Below are 15,642 nucleotides of genomic sequence, written 5' to 3' on the forward strand. Positions count from 1 at the left end.
TTGACCGTCTAAACGTATAAGCATAAACCAATTCAATCCCATAAACTCCAATCCCAGTCCAGTCCTTCTTTGGGGACAGATGTATGTACCGATATGTACTGTGCCAAATATACAATAGGCCAGGCCACGCCCACCGCGGCCATTCCTTTTCATTTCCCATTCGCTCCACCCAAACAAAGGAAATTGAGGATACCATTTGCATATGGTATATCCTCTTTCATGTAATCTTTAATCAAACAGAAGAAGAAGAGAATGAATGCTATGTACCATGCTCAATGCTCAGAGAAAGAAAGAGGAGAAGTCATCACGAATAATACTGCTCATTCGACGACTCTCTCCCCGACCCTCCCGCGCCTTTGCATTTGCCCTGAGCAACGTGGATATTGCGCGCCGTGGTGCGTGTAAAGGCAGCACCGCACATGGGACACTCTGCCTTGGCGACGACGCCTGATTTCTCGCGCTGATGGCGGAGGAGGTTGCTAAAGGTGGAAAATTCGCGGCCGTTGCAGCCGTGGTCCCAGCATTGGGGGCGGGGGCGGAAACTGATCACGCGGACTTGGTGTTCGGGATCTGAGGATGCTTGGGCGGATTCGGGCGAGGAGTAGAGGGTTTCTGAGGGGAGGGGGGCGGGGGGGTGAGGGCTGACGGGGATTGAGGAGGTGTGGGATCTGCTATGGTCAGTATGTATTTGGGAGATTCAGGGTGGGTGACTTACGGTAGTGAGGTTTCAGGGAGGTAGTAATTTGACTGGTTTAGGAGATAGGAGGGAGGACTGAACATGTTAGATATGACTTTAGGGTCAGATTGAGAAAACTCACGGTGAAACAAAGGATTGGTCTGGTAATGCCGGAGGGCTACCACCAGGCGAATGACTGGGCAGAGAATAAGAAACAGAAGAACTGGGATTGTTAGAAGGGACTAAAAAAGAAACACAAGTAGAATGCCTACCTTCTACCATGAGGCTGATGAGAGACACCCGGCTGAATAGGCGAAAGATACTGGGCCGAGGGGCCAGTCGGGGGAAAATAGCTCTGAGCACCGCCTTGCTGACCATATCCCATGGGAAAGCCACCAGGAGAGAGAGAATGAGGATGAGGCAAAGACTGGTCCATGCTGATCGGGGATCGCAGGACTGGAGGCTGGCTCTGCCAGGAGTAGTCTACTACGTGTTAGTTGAAGCTCGGACATAAGATAGGTGAACATACGCTGGGGGTTGTGAGCCATTTGGGCGGTTAGATATGCGTCGGAGCCAGGGATTTCGTAGCCAGAAAGACTATCCTGTCAGCTTCATCTGATTAACTCTTGGAGTAATACATACCGATTCTGAGTCAATTGACCTCGTGGGGCAAACCCCGAAGGAAGATTACGTTGATCTTGAGGCTGAGTCTGCAGCAGCGACGGTTGAAAGCCGTCACTTGAAGACTGGAGAGAGGGATCCCAACTTCGCGAAGAAGAACCCGTCAACGTTCTGTGACGATAAGAGTGACCGTGTGAGCTGTGAGATTCTCTGGAGGACATGATGGAGAGTGGATAGAGAGATGGAAATATTTAAAGAGAGATATTGAATTGAACTGTAAAGAACATACGATATTTGATAATGACCGAAAGGCGAGAGAGACAGACTCTAATCACGAATGAAGGAATGGATGGATGGATTGGAGGGATGAAGCTGCAGAAGTGAGGGTATTTAAAAAGGCTGAGGATCAACAAGCAGCCAGGATAAAATAAATATAGAAGAAAAAGGATGAACAAGGGAATGACAGGAACAGGGCTGAATGGGTTGAGACGAAGTATGGCTTGAGCTGCCTTGTTCACTGCCACTGGTAGGACGTATAACGTTCTAGAAGAGAGAGAAGAGAAGGATTCAAGAAGAAAAATGAGGAAATAAATAAGAATAGAAATGCCAAAGCCAACAGATGGAGCCGGACAGTTACTGGCTAGCGATGCGAGCGATCTTGATGCACCAGGGGCTTCGATTCGGATGAAACGCTCACTAATATTTTTTATTATGTACGATTTTGTTTCCAAATACTTGGTTGGATAATATTATGAAATTGGATCATAATTGCAAATTGAAATCAAATAAAGGCAGTGCTAGAATGAGCCTTAGGCGGCAGTCAGCCTAGTCCTGGCCCGCTAACTAACACTACCACTACGACGAACAACACCAAGCTCAGAAACAGAAAAGAGATAGCAGTGCGAGAGGGGGAACTGCCAACAGCCCAATTATTGTGGGTTCGGATTGTCCGTCCCTTTTTCAGCCCCAATCTTAGTGTCCAACGGAAGAGGCATTTGGGGGCCGCTGTTAGTCGGTGGATACGTTAGTAACTACGATGTAGTAGGAAAAGACTGAACCAGAAGGAAATGTCATTATTCCTCCTAGACAGTCAATCTCGAAACTGGGTATTCATCGTCTCTTCTTCTCTCTTCTTTCCTATTTGTTGGTGTTATTAGTTGTCTGTCGTGAGTGTTGGTGTTTTGGCCCCCAACGGAGAGGCCGAAGCTTTAATAAGCCAAGCTGATTTCAAAGTTGGGCCCAATACGTCAACGGTGAGGGTGTATTACTTCGGAGACCGTGTCGTTTAACAATCATAAAGAGGAAGAAAAAAACGACAAGAAAAATAAGATGATTCGATCGGGACTCGTGGTGAGACTCGAGAGTGAGAAATGGGGCTCAAATGGACACTGTCTTGTGGGGGGGAAACAAGTGCGATATTATTGCGAGATGAACACGGCCACTGCTGCACTGGGAATAGCTTCATGGGGGGGGGGAACTGGAAATCAGGGGTCCGGACTCACACACCAGACCCTCCCTAGATGCTAGTCCCAGCCTAGGTGCGAATAGGTAAACAATCTGGGTTGACAAATACTAATACAAATACAGGATTTAAACTTCCTCAAATCATCGTGTCAGTTTATTCTCTAAGCCCCTCGGTTGTTAGACTGACTACTGTATCAGGTTGCTCAGCCATTCACAATCACCCAGTAGCTGTTGGTTTGTCAACACTGCCCATGCCAACGACATACACATCAGCGATTCTAACTCCTACTCCGACTTCGATCGCCAGGCGGATTCCGTATTCTTAGCAATTTATTATTTCGTACTCGCTTTATGTACTCATTAATGAATTGATTATGAATGATCGCCCTCGGACTCCCCCACATGGTTCGACAAGATGTGTTCGCGGATTCCGGCTACTTTTATTGATCCTGGCCTTCCCGTCTGTCATCGGACTTAAAACACGGAATACGTCCTAGTGCAAGTGGAGTGTCTGTCAGACTAAGATTCCAAATACTTTTTCGCACTCGTTGCGGTTTTGACAGATGTCAAAAGTACTCGACTATTGACATTTCCGGAGTTGTTAACTCCGACGTTCGCTTGCATTTGACCATCTACATATTCATGCATGATATCAACGTTCTTCTCTTACATATTATGAACTTATCATAGAATATACATCTACTCATCTATAGACATAATATACAGTCATTTCTCATTATAATAATAGAACGCTATGTATACAATCAAGCCACAACTCCAGCCACGGCCTTACCACTGCCACTGGGGTCAGCCCCCGTTGATCCCTCCAGGCACCAACCATCAGCATCCCAATAATTATCGGGCCAATCCTTTCACGGTCATACCCGTTGGATCCCCCGGATCGGATATCCCCCTACGCCGTTACTTTCAGGCATTGCCACTCTGACGCTCCGCCCGCAGTAGTTCTACCTCAATCGCGTGTCTTCGTTCTTTTTCGGCTTCGCTGGAGTTGTCCTTGAAGATTCCATCCATGTCCTCCAGACTCTTGCCCATCGTTTCTGGCACAAAGAAGAATGTCCACACCCCGGACAGGAGACAGAAGATGGCAAAGAATACATATGCTCCGTATCCAGTGTCTTGAACCAACGGAGGGGTGATGAGACCCTACTAGCGTTAGTATGTAATCACTTCACCACTTCATATCATATACTTACAATAATGAAGTTGTTCAGCCAGTTACTGCAGGTAGACAGCGCAACACCCTTCGCACGAAGCGACGACGGGAAAATCTCTGATGGCATGGCCCACGGCACTGGTCCCCATGATGCTCCAAAGGCTTGTGACAGTATTAGCTCTAGGGTCTTATCCTTTGGTCATTGACGATAACTTACCAAGCATATAAAACAAGAGGAGAGCAACACTGGCCCAACCCTGTCCGGTGTGAGACGGCCAGTCATACGAGTACAATCCAACCAGAACGGCAATGACAATGTGCGCAATTGCCATGAGAGTCGAACCAGACAAGAGCAGAAACCGTCTTCCAAAGTGGTCCATCGACCAGACAGTGGTGGCCACACCGACCAGCTGGGTGATGTTGAGAATACCAGACATGAGGAGCTGCATGTCTGTGTCCAGACCCATGGTTTCAAAAAGTGTTGGCGAGTAGTAGATCAGTGCATTGATACCGATAAACTAAACCATGTTAGCTCAAGCCTTGTCATGGCGACATTCTACCAACCTGTTGAAAGAACATAATGCCGACACCGACGTGAGTTCTCTTCCAGCAGCCCTTCTTGAAGCAATCTGCCCACGAAGCCAGCTCCAGAAGAGCAGACTTCCTGACTCCACCGCCCTGCAAGTCCGGGTGCTTTTCGACGTTCATCTCCTGGTGGAATCGAACCTCGGCCTGGATATCGATGAATTCCTGGCGGATTCGGTCGTCGGTTGGTGGCAGCTTGCGCAACTTGGACAAAGTTTGAAGAGCCTCCTCATTCCTTCCCTTAGAGGCCAGCCATCTAGGGGAGAATGGAAGCACAATCACTCCTGCGCAGAGAATAAAACCAGGAATCATCTGCAGGAGAAAGGGAAGTCGCCATGACCATTCTCCAGGCATGAATCGGGTACCGTAAGTAATCCAGAACGCAATGACGATTCCAGTCACAATGCAAAACTCTTCCAAGACTAGCAGAGTACCACGACACTCCGGAGGACCTGATTATTGTCAGCAATTGAATCTTTCTCTAAAAACCAAGGTACATACTGATTTCTGCAATGTAAAGAGGAGCAACCATGGAAAGCATGCCAATTCCCAGACCTCCAATAAATCGAGCCACCGTCAACATCGCATAGTCCACGGCAGCGGTCTGAAGAATGGAGCCAATGGTGAAGATAACGACAGCGACCACGATTGAATACCGACGCGAGTACTTGTCTGCAATCCATCCCTGGTTGAGCGCACCAATCAATGCTCCAAGCTCAATCATTGCCGTCATGAGACCTTTCCAAAAACCAGCACCTGAGTAGCCGGGAGCAATCTCGGGGAACTGCTCTTGAAACTGGTCCATGACCAAGATCACCGACACGACACCTTGATCATAACCAAAGACAAGACCTCCTAGAGTGGAACAGGCAGCGCAGAGGAACACAAACGGGTTGGCCACCAGGCCTTTCAGACCTGGAGGTCCGTATGGTTCCCTCTCCGCCGAGATAGTCTCTTCATGGTCGGTGAAGCCTTCCTTGATCTCCTTGTCGTCAAAAATTTTGTCATCCATGATGTGATAGCCAGATGAGAGAAGAAATAGAAAAAAAAAAAATAAAGAAAGAGAAGACAAGAGGTTGGGGATGAGAAAATCTCAACTTCACAGGTGGGATCTCTGGTCATACAAGAATCGGAGGGCGGACAAAGTCTTATTATATAGTATTAATCGTGGTATCATCGCTCCCTATCACCCAATTTACACGGGCCTAAAGACGTATTCCGGGGGTAGACTTGAATGAAACCCTGAACAAAGACCGACCGGCATCGATGATTCGCCAGGAGGGGCACCAAGCAAGGATAGCGTCTCCAGCATCATGAGCGGGGGAATAGATGAACGAGCCAAGCAGCGATAGGAAACAACCCTAAACCGGCTCCAAAATGGAGTGGGATCTGCACGAGAGGCATTTTCAACGCAGCGGGAAGAGGGTGGCGGCCGTGTGAGACGGAGACGGCTATCCAGGTCGAGGGCTGGAGAGAGGAGACGTAAAGCCAAAGGCCCAACGGGGGGACCATGGATGGGGGATGAAGATAATCCCAACCAGTCAGAAAGGAGATATAAAGAGGAGACGATTAGATCGAAAAAGTCGGGGAATTGGATTGGATGACGGGGACAATTCCACTGGATGGAGATGGAGGTGTCGCAGTCGGCTTCCCCAGATTCTCCCAGATTCTCCCGTTGGGAACCCGAAGACACGTGCTCAGACTCAACCCCTCTTCCTCGATGCTGCTATCCTGTCTGATGACCGAACAATCGGACCACCACACGTCGTATTATCTTACATAGGCAGTCGGCCCGGTGAGCATTCTCTGCGCTATCTGATTATGTATATGCCCATTGTCTTCTTCCTGGTCTACCCGAATCATGAAACAGAAAAGAATGCATCATAAAGAGTCTGCCTAGCCTATCGGAAGTTGACCGGTTTCTATTTCTCTTCCAGCATCAATCAGCGACAGAGATACGGAGTGGTGGAATTCCAAAGAATCATCCTCAGCGTAGATAATCCATAGCCGTGACCAGCCGGCGAGAGATCACGATCCTCAGTCGTCGATTCATTTGTGCCCAAAGACAGATGATTCATTCGTTTTATTGCTCTAGAAAAGAAGATTCGTTGGGCGTGGAAGTGCGTGATGCCCCTCCATCACCAGATGACGTGCCGTTGTAAAACCTCCTTCATTTCTCTCCAACAGCATCATCATTTATCTCGACTCTGGACAAACAATCAGAATCATCAAACAATTCCATCTTCATCCTCTGGATCAACTCCTTTCATCCCCACGGGGTAAAACTAGCAGCAACCAACGACAGCTGCTCCTTTAAACCTCCATCATCGGTCCATCCACTCCGCTTCCCCACCGCAATCACCAACCTCGTCTCCTCCTCTGCTCCCTCTTCATCGGCCAACTCCCGATCTCGACCTCTCATCTTGCTTCGTTTAGCAAGACCCTGTTTTCTGCTTTTATCTTTCCCGGTCCCGAAAGAAACAGCAGAAAACTAATCTTTCTTCTGTGTTCTCGGCCCTGAACTCTCTTGCGTCACGTCGTGTCTGTTCCTCCTCCCCGTGGCACCGAAAAGCTTCCTCTTCTCCCAGTCGCCGACGCACGGATTTCAATTTCCGACCGTTCCATCAACGTCATTTTCGCTTGTTCGTATACGATATCCCCATCTTGGGTTAACTCCTCGGCCGTTACTCCAGATCGAAATCATAAACAAACAGAGCAAATCATATTACCGACACACACCGGCCCGACCCAAACCACCCCTATCCCTACCTCTTCCTCCGCAACAAGCCGACCACGAAGAAAAGAATACAATACATACATACATACTAACAATCATGGCCTCGTTCATGGAAAACCTCTGGACCTCGGTGTTTACCCCAGGTCCCACACCTACTCTCCTAGTCGCGACAAACGTCACCTTCGCCGCCTTGCAGGCTCTTCTCCTCACCCTTCTCCTAGCCACCCACAGCATCCATTTTATCGTTCTGTCCTTCCTCTCGGGCGCGTTATGGTGGTCAATCAACTGGTTCGCCGGGGAATTGAAAGCTGTCCAGGAAGCCGATCAAGCTGCGTCGGAGAAGGAGTCTGCACGGTCTGAGAGGATGAGGACACCCGGTGCGATCGACACGGAGAGTGATACCGAGACGGAAACCTACTCGACAAAGGGGAAGAAGCATACCAGCACGGCCTCTGCTTCGAAGTCGTCGGCCACCGCTGCTGCTGCTGGTGCTACCCTGCAGCCGCCAGAGCAGGGCGAAGCCCGGAAGAGACTCAGCGTTAGCGGTGAGAGCTCTTCGGGCTATGTGAGTACCGATAGTGAGTGGGAGAAGGTGGACGAGAGTAATACTGCATGAAGCTGCTTTCCGGTTTATTGTCGTGATGTTTTTACAGCCCAGTAGGACGTTCTTGTTCTTTGATTCAACACGGAGGTCATTAGTCCGGACTCATTCTGTCTATATTTGCCTGCCATTTAGCTTAGCGGTTAGTGATACCATAGAAGCACGCATGATGCTTGGTAGATAGGGTGTTGGCAAGAGAAATTGATTACCTATCTGCATACGAGTATGTACTTTGATCATCTTCATATGCTATAAGGTATCTAGTCAGGTATCCATGGAGGGGTATCTACACTAATGCACACCACTTGTACAGATGACATCAGTGTCTTTATCTCCACCCCACCTAGACATTGGACATTATTCAAACGTCCGACCATGAGACAGGACGCATGTCATTCATCTTTACAGATAGGGTCGACCACCATGTATAAATACATCATCATACAGCAAACTTTTACCCATCTAAACAACCCGACCCTTGACCTGCTTAAAGTCTTTCACCTTGATATCCCTCCAAACAACCGTCGCACCAATCGCAATCACCAGAATTACCGTCGCAGCGATCAACATCACTTTTTGGCTCTCGCCGTACGCACGATTGATAGCGATTCGCGCGGGACTGCCCACCGGATATGACCTTTGCACGGGCAGACTTCCGTAGATTTGGGTGAGATTGCCCTGCTCTTCTTCGGGCAGATACTCGGTCAGTCTTTTGGGAAAGACGCCCGTCCAGATGGCTGCTGCGATGGTCGAGCCCACCGCGCCGCCGATACTACTGAACATGGACTCGACGGCCATCACGACGGCGATGTACTGATGCGAGACAGCCGCCATGGCCGCCATCTGTTCGCAAATGACGAGGGTCCCGCCCGCAAAGGCGATGAAGATCTGGCACATGATGATGTATCCGATGTTGACGTCGGGTTGCCGAAAATGCACCATGAGCCCGACACCGAGGATGGTGAGCGGTACACCGAAGTACAGTGCGAGCCACTTGAACCGGCCACTCCACCGGATCAGCACACCGACAACAAGAGACCAGAAGCAGGACCCTATGCTGTAGATGTTGCCGATGTAGCTTGCTTGTGTGATGGAGAGGTCGTTGACGACCTGCAGGAAGGAGGAGAAGTACGTGTCCCAGATGTAGAAGCTGACAAATAACGTAGCCGCTAATATGCAGGCCCCCAACACGGTTCTGTCAGTGAGGAGGTGGAATGGGATGAAGCATCTAGGAGACCAGAAGCGTTCGTAGACGGCGAAGGTGATGATAAGGAGGCCACCGAAGATGATCATGCAGATGATCATGGAGGACCGCCATCCGTCTGCTTGATAGGAGTATAGACTGAACGGCAACAAGAACAAGGCCAGTCCTCCGCTGAGAAGAATGATACCGATGACGTCGAACTCGATAGCATAGTGCTTAAGCGACTGGAGAACGCTGCGGTTTTCGTCAACTTTGGGCGGCAACAGACCAGCCTTTTTGGCCTTTAGGTAGTTCCAGGTAAACAAGGCAAGCAACGGCGACGTGATGACTGGAGTGATGATAGCAAAAGCACCGAAACCCCAGCGGAATCCTGGGCCGTTCAAGAAGGCAGTTGCTAGTGGTCCTCCGATCCAGACTGTCGCGATGTAAGGTGAACCGACATACGCCAGCATGAGTCCTCGATTTTTGAGAGAGGAAGTATCAGCGATGAAGATTGATATAGTGTAGGTCATGCCGTTATACCTGTCACTCTATTAGCATTGCACAATTTTCCAAGATGAGAACCATACCCAACCCAATAGAAAACCTGTGCCGCAGCATACGTTTTCACGTTGTTACATCCAGCCATCATAACCAGGCCTATCGTCAGCACGACCATCATTAAAGCAAAGCCCTGAGGTCGTCCCCAGATATCCAGTATCTTAGCCAGAGGCAACTTGAAGAGGCCGCCAATGATTCCTGACATGATGGATGTTGCTGCCGTCAATGAGTGTTCGTTGAAGCTGCTCGTGACATATGGAGTCAATGAGCCCGACATTCCTAGAATCAGAACCATTAGCCTGGGTATAGCTGTCACTACAGTACCTGCTCACCTTGCTGCATTGTGTCGACAAACGCGATGATCCAAATCCTATCAAGTCAGAATGAACAACACAAGACTAGATACCAACTCACATTACATAGGCCATCACCAGATTCGACGTACTCCATACTTTTGTCGTCGCCTCAATCATTCGAATACCAGTCTGATCCTGGGAGGAGATGCTCTCATCGTCGGTCTCGACGGTCTGGGCTGTAGGTGGTTCTTTCTCTCCTGCTTCAGCTTGCTTGGTAGCATCCACAGGCCGTTCATCCTCGGCCACCAGCATATCAGCTCTGATATTGGGGAGTATTGACTTCATGGTGAACAACGGTGGTCAATAGGACTGCACTCGAATTGAAACAGATTAATAAATTCGCAGTCGAGGGCAGGCACGGATTTTATCCTTCCCAACGAAAAAAATCTGCTCAACAGACATTCCTTCCGATCACTTTTCTCGCTACCAGTTGCAAATTGGCCCAGAAAACGGCGGTAATCACGAGAATAGCATCTGATCCGGACTCGACAAATCAAACCCAGCCATCGTGTCTTGGGAGAGGATGTAAAGAAGACCGGCGGCTCTTGGCCTCTGCCATGTCTCGCCAAAGCGGATCAGATAACTTTATCAGATCCATCGGGGCCGCAGGTGGAAATTATGCCAATGCTTTGGCGTTTTTGAGACCTTGAATTGGAGGTCCGAGATTCCTGGGTTGCTTTCTGGGCAGGCGATGCCGATACCGGCTGTCTTGGATGGGTCCGTAAAATCTGTGTCTCAAGCAGGGCGCAGGAGAGGATATATATGCCATTTTGAAAGATCAAGTTAGACCCTTGTAGTAGTAATGCTACTAAGTAGTACTTTAGTAGATGAAGGTGACATCGATATATCTTGGATAGAGTATGGGTAGCACAACAAGATCTGCCAACATCATATGACAACCACCATTTTTACTTACGTGACACAATGGTGGACCTTATATAAAATAGTTCCTCTTACTTTTAACCAAGAAAATTAATAAAATTAATATAAAATTTTAACAAAGCTGACGAGTGACTCACGTGACCATGTCTTGGCGATTGCGATAAGATTCCAGACAGTCGAAAACAACCGATAACAAACACAGCATCAAAACATGGCCGTGGAGTGAAAGAAAACACCTCGATCCCCTCCTGAATGCTGGAGCAATGCATCTCCGCTAAACAATCACCATGCTTCCGACTGCCCCCATCTCCTCCGGCCGCAAACGCGTCTTCGGCTCCGTCTTCACCCCCGCGTCGTTTGACGACTTCTCAGGGAAATCGATTCCCGGACTCACACCAACCGATCAATTGCCTGCATCCCCAGCTTTCTCATCGTTTGGGCAATCGCAGAGTCGCCCTCGAACACGTCCTTCAACCTCGCAGTCCGACGATAGAGACGAGTCATGGCCGGATCAACAAACTTGGGATCGCGCATGGCAGGCGGCCACTGGGTTTTTGTCGCTGCCGAAACAAGGATTAGAAGGACGGACATGGTTTGAGAGTCTGGATGAAGCCGAATTTCTGAAACAATGGAGTAGGCAGGGTGCGCCGTCCAAGGGCGTCATTGATGCATTGGCATATCTACTGGCTCCTCTTTCGCAACGAGGATTGAGATTGGGTGCGGGACAACGCAGTATAATTGACTGGTATGGGAATGAGATCCGGCTTCATTTTCTTTCCAACTTCCGGGATGGGCTACACAAGGTATGATCTAGATGGATTGCTTAGGTTCGACTTCTAACCCATCTACAGCTATTGAATTACCCGGAGAAGGATGGATTGTTACAGAAAATCATTCATTGCTTGCAATTGGCTCGGAAGATATATTTCGCTCCTCTCGTGGAGTTTATACTACCGCTGCTAGATATGGCGGCACAAGAACGGACGTTTATCAAGCTACAGCGAAGCTTCCATATGATGGTTGCATATGCTTTACCCTGGACTCATATATCCAAGTTACTTACTCGAGAATTCGCCAAAGACGCGATCATTGTTCTTGGGATTGACACCTTGCCTGAAGACGAAGAGGGAAATAGCGTGGATGAAATGGAAGTGGACCGACAATACTCGGTATCATATCGTGATTGGAGGGATGAAGCGGATGACGAAGCTCGAATGCAGATGATGGTGGAGTGTGAGGATATGCGGGTCAAATCAGCCCGTGACCGGCTGCTGTTGCTGTTTGATGGCTTGCAACTTGTTGGTCTGGGCGGAGACAAGGCTCAAAAGGTTTTAGCCAGTGTGATGAACACGCTGATGACAGAGTTTATTCGGGCGGCGTATACAGGCCAGTGGGAGGGGCCTACTCTGGTGTCGCAGCATCTTCGGCAGTGGATCGAAAATGTATTTGCGCGACTGGTTGTGCAGGTGCTAGCGATTATCAACATTCCCGAGTCGGGGACAAAATCAGACCGGCTTGATGTGAATTTGAGTGATGTGGAGAAATGGCAGGAAATTGGCATTTCTCGGCTAGGAGCTCTTCGAACCGGTGAACTTTTTGAAGTGATAATCGAGTGGCCTGCAAGCAGTGGTGCCATTGAAGATTTACGACATTTTACTACACATCCCGCAGCACGGCACTATGTTACGCACTCGTTCATTGCGGTACTCAATCATCGTTTGCTACACCCAGGTGCTTCGACCGTTGAGATCTTGCAGCTGTACATTTCAATCATCCGAGCGTTTAACCTTTTAGATCCTAAAGGGGTTCTCCTGGATCGAATTGCTCGACCTATTCGAAGGTATTTACGTGACCGCGATGACACAGTCAAGGTGATTGTCGGTGGTCTTCTTGCAGATACCGGTGATTCAGAGGAACAAGCTTCATCTGGGGAGACACTGGTGGAATTGGCGGCAGAACTGTCCAAGGCACACCAGACGTCGCTGCGAAATGACACAGGAGAGCTGGATTGGGATGACATGAACTGGGTGCCGGATCCGGTTGATGCAGCGCCTGATTACAGAAAATCGAAGAGTTCCGATGTTATTGGCAGTTTGATCAGTCTGTTTGAGTCTAAGGAGACGTTTGTGAAGGAGATGCAGAACATGCTGGCGGATCGATTGCTTCAGAAGCGTGCAGACTTTGAGCAGGAGATGTCTGTTCTAGAGCTGCTTAAGATCCGCTTTGGCGACTCGGCATTGCAAGCCTGCGAGGTCATGTTGCGCGACATTTTCGATTCCCGACGAGTCGATACTGTGGTGAGGAATGACCAGGGACTGACTCGCCCTGCAGAGCCAGCTACACCAGACACACAAGCAGTGGAAGAAGAGATTCCGGAACTGCATGCCAAGATCCTGTCGCATTTCTTCTGGCCCGAGGTCCAAGGACAAGAGTTCAAGGTTCCAGAGGAGATTTCAGAATTACAGGAGCGCTACTCTGCCGGATTCGAGTCATTGAAACAATCGCGCAAACTCACCTGGCTCAACGGGCTAGGACAGGTCACGGTCGAGCTGGATCTCGAAGACCGCGTGTTTGTCGACGAAGTGACGACCTGGCAGGCCAGTGTAATCTACGCCTTCCAGACCGACTCCGACGATGCAGACTCCGCAACCAAAACCATCGGACAGGTATCCGACGAGCTGAGCATGTCGAGCGCACTCGTCCGCAGCGCATGTTTGTTCTGGGTAAGCAAACGCATCCTTACCGAAGTGCAGCGGGACACATTCCGCGTGCTGGAAGTCCTCCCCAACGACGAAGAAGGCGACCCAGCCAGCGGCCCAGGACACGCAGGCACGGAGGATCCCGGAGACGCAACAGCCGACGCGGCCGATGCAGCGGCAGCAGCCGATGCAGCAGCCGCCGCGGCGGCCAAGGAATCGGCCGAAGCGGCCGCGATGGAAAAGATGAATCTCTACTGGCAGTTTATCGTGGGCATGTTGACGAACCAGGGCTCGATGCCGCTGCAGCAGATTGTAATGATGCTGAAGATTGCAGTGCCGGGGGGGTTCCCGTTTAGCAATGAGGAGTTGCGCGAGTTTCTGGCGGGGATGGTAGGGAAGGGCAAGTTGGAGATTGTGAGTGGGGGGAGTTATAAGCTTGTTAGCTGATAATGCCGATGCTGATGCTGATGACTGCACGACTACCGAGCATGAATATGAATACATAACAGTTAATTTAATAGACGTTACTTTCGTACTATACTATATATACATTAATCAACCAAGGAAGTGTGTTACTCCGCATCCAACGGCGCAACAGGCGCCTGATCATCGACCTGAATACCCCCCCGCTTCTTCTCATTACTATCCCAAAACGGCAACTTCCAACCCCCTTCTTCCTCGGGCGTCGCCAGCCACAAGCGCATCAGATGTCTACGCGGGGTAGGCGGGGCATGGTCTGTGTACGAGGTACGCGCGTGCAAGACGTGCGAGTTGGCGAGGAACTGGATATCGCCGACGTCGAGGACCATGTGCAGGGCGTGTCGGTTGCAGGTGTCTTCGAGGACTTGGAGGGCGTCGAGCTGGGCGGGGGAAAGAGGGGGGATGATTCCTGCGTCGGAGAAGCGGGTGAGGGAGCGGACGTAGTAGGGGTCCCATCTAATCACATATCAGCATGGTCACTTATGAATAATCCTGATGTAGGATCAGTAGGGGGGACTTACTTGGTATAAACACGCGCATTCTCGCCCCGTTCCAGATACACGACACTGGTCCGGATATACTCTTCCTGGCCCTTACTGATCTCACCCTTTCGGTCAAAGTACCAGATGGGTTCGGTGAGGGTTTTCAGGACATCAGGGCGTTCGGCAGCGAGGGTGTTGTAGACGTTGTGCGAGGAGGCAATGTCTGATTCTCCTCCTTCCAGTGCCTTTGCGATGCAGAGTAATCCGACGATATCGGAGTCGTCGGCGTGGAAGAATTGACTACTCTATTAGCCCATCGTCCATTATACTATAGTTAGATAGAGTGAGGGGGGCCTACCGAGCATTCGTCCTATAAATGCGCACCTTGTCAATCTGAGTCGAGTCCTCGCCCAGATCCTTAACATGGCCAAGCACATGGCCGCGACTGTTCTGACTGACAAAGTAGCCCAGATACGTGCCGAGACCCATGTAGGCGACGGCCGACTTGTGGTTGCCCCATTTCTCGACGGGGAAGCCCTTGAAGAGGATGAAGCCCTTGCCGTCGATGAGATCGGCGCGGAGTTTGAGGAGGTCTTTGCTTAGGTTTGGGAGGGGGAAGTTGCTCTACTTTTGTTAGCATTTATCCAGCATATAAGAGGGTGAAGAGGGAGCTACCTTGGAGATACCAGTAAGAGGAATCTTGGCCGCGAGAAAGTTATCCGCCGCAACGCTGAGTTCCTCGACCTCGTCGGCAGAGAAAACGTGCGTCCATTTCTCCGGGTTCTCGCGATAATCCTCAGGCTTCCAGACCGTAGGACCGGAGATTTGACGCGGAAACTCGTCAAACGGATGGATGTGGTCGTAGAGAGGGGGATGTTGGCCGGTGGTTTTGAGGCCGTCGGGGAAGATATCGCGAGAGATGGGGCCAAGGTGGTGAGGGGCCGTCGGGGCCGAGTCAGTTAGAGCAGGGGCCATTGTTGATGGTATTAGATGAGATGAGAAGATTAGATGAGGTACTTTGGTCGTAGATCGAGGGGCAGAAGAGGGGTATTTATGTTGAGATCAGAAGTGGTCGAGGCGATTGCCAAACGGTGGAGACGCATGGCGTGCCAGGAGGAGAAATCGGCCATCACTCCCATAG

At 50.0% G+C, this 15,642-nt stretch overlaps 6 protein-coding genes across 6 annotated transcripts; 2 read left to right on the top strand and 4 right to left on the bottom strand.

Moving 5' to 3' along the window:
• Positions 1-304: 304 nt before the first annotated feature.
• ASPWEDRAFT_32782 (uncharacterized protein) lies at positions 305-1,518 on the bottom strand (the record flags this gene model as incomplete). The annotated part of the gene is made up of 6 exons (XM_040833713.1): positions 305-668; positions 716-772; positions 819-872; positions 949-1,159; positions 1,206-1,273; positions 1,319-1,518. The coding sequence occupies 6 exons, from the start codon at positions 1,516-1,518 to the stop codon at positions 305-307; spliced, it is 954 nt and encodes a 317-aa protein (XP_040684297.1).
• Positions 1,519-3,688: 2,170 nt separating this feature from the next.
• ASPWEDRAFT_120518 (sugar porter family MFS transporter) lies at positions 3,689-5,532 on the bottom strand (the record flags this gene model as incomplete). Its single annotated transcript, XM_040828994.1, has 5 exons — positions 3,689-3,925; positions 3,976-4,097; positions 4,153-4,453; positions 4,500-4,972; positions 5,022-5,532. 5 exons carry the CDS (start codon positions 5,530-5,532, stop codon positions 3,689-3,691), a joined length of 1,644 nt encoding a protein of 547 aa, XP_040684298.1.
• Positions 5,533-6,935: 1,403 nt separating this feature from the next.
• Positions 6,936-8,097, top strand: ASPWEDRAFT_720818 (V-type ATPase assembly factor PKR1). The gene has a single exon (XM_040839227.1). It carries the CDS (start codon positions 7,355-7,357, stop codon positions 7,871-7,873), a length of 519 nt encoding a protein of 172 aa, XP_040684299.1. The 5' UTR covers positions 6,936-7,354; the 3' UTR covers positions 7,874-8,097.
• A 223-nt stretch (positions 8,098-8,320) lies between these two features.
• Positions 8,321-10,210, bottom strand: ASPWEDRAFT_121479 (uncharacterized protein; the record flags this gene model as incomplete). Its single annotated transcript, XM_040829083.1, has 4 exons — positions 8,321-9,584; positions 9,632-9,881; positions 9,935-9,972; positions 10,017-10,210. 4 exons carry the CDS (start codon positions 10,208-10,210, stop codon positions 8,321-8,323), a joined length of 1,746 nt encoding a protein of 581 aa, XP_040684300.1.
• Positions 10,211-11,127: 917 nt separating this feature from the next.
• Positions 11,128-13,986, top strand: ASPWEDRAFT_177277 (anaphase promoting complex subunit 2; the record flags this gene model as incomplete). Its single annotated transcript, XM_040831637.1, has 2 exons — positions 11,128-11,643; positions 11,692-13,986. The coding sequence occupies 2 exons, from the start codon at positions 11,128-11,130 to the stop codon at positions 13,984-13,986; spliced, it is 2,811 nt and encodes a 936-aa protein (XP_040684301.1).
• Positions 13,987-14,111: 125 nt separating this feature from the next.
• On the bottom strand, positions 14,112-15,476 carry ASPWEDRAFT_55161 (TauD/TfdA family dioxygenase; the record flags this gene model as incomplete). The annotated part of the gene is made up of 4 exons (XM_040838160.1): positions 14,112-14,475; positions 14,541-14,801; positions 14,860-15,125; positions 15,177-15,476. The coding sequence occupies 4 exons, from the start codon at positions 15,474-15,476 to the stop codon at positions 14,112-14,114; spliced, it is 1,191 nt and encodes a 396-aa protein (XP_040684302.1).
• Between the last annotated feature and the right edge of the window lie 166 nt (positions 15,477-15,642).

Source organism: Aspergillus wentii (assembly GCF_001890725.1).
Source record: "Aspergillus wentii DTO 134E9 unplaced genomic scaffold ASPWEscaffold_9, whole genome shotgun sequence".
NCBI lineage: Eukaryota > Fungi > Ascomycota > Eurotiomycetes > Eurotiales > Aspergillaceae > Aspergillus > Aspergillus wentii.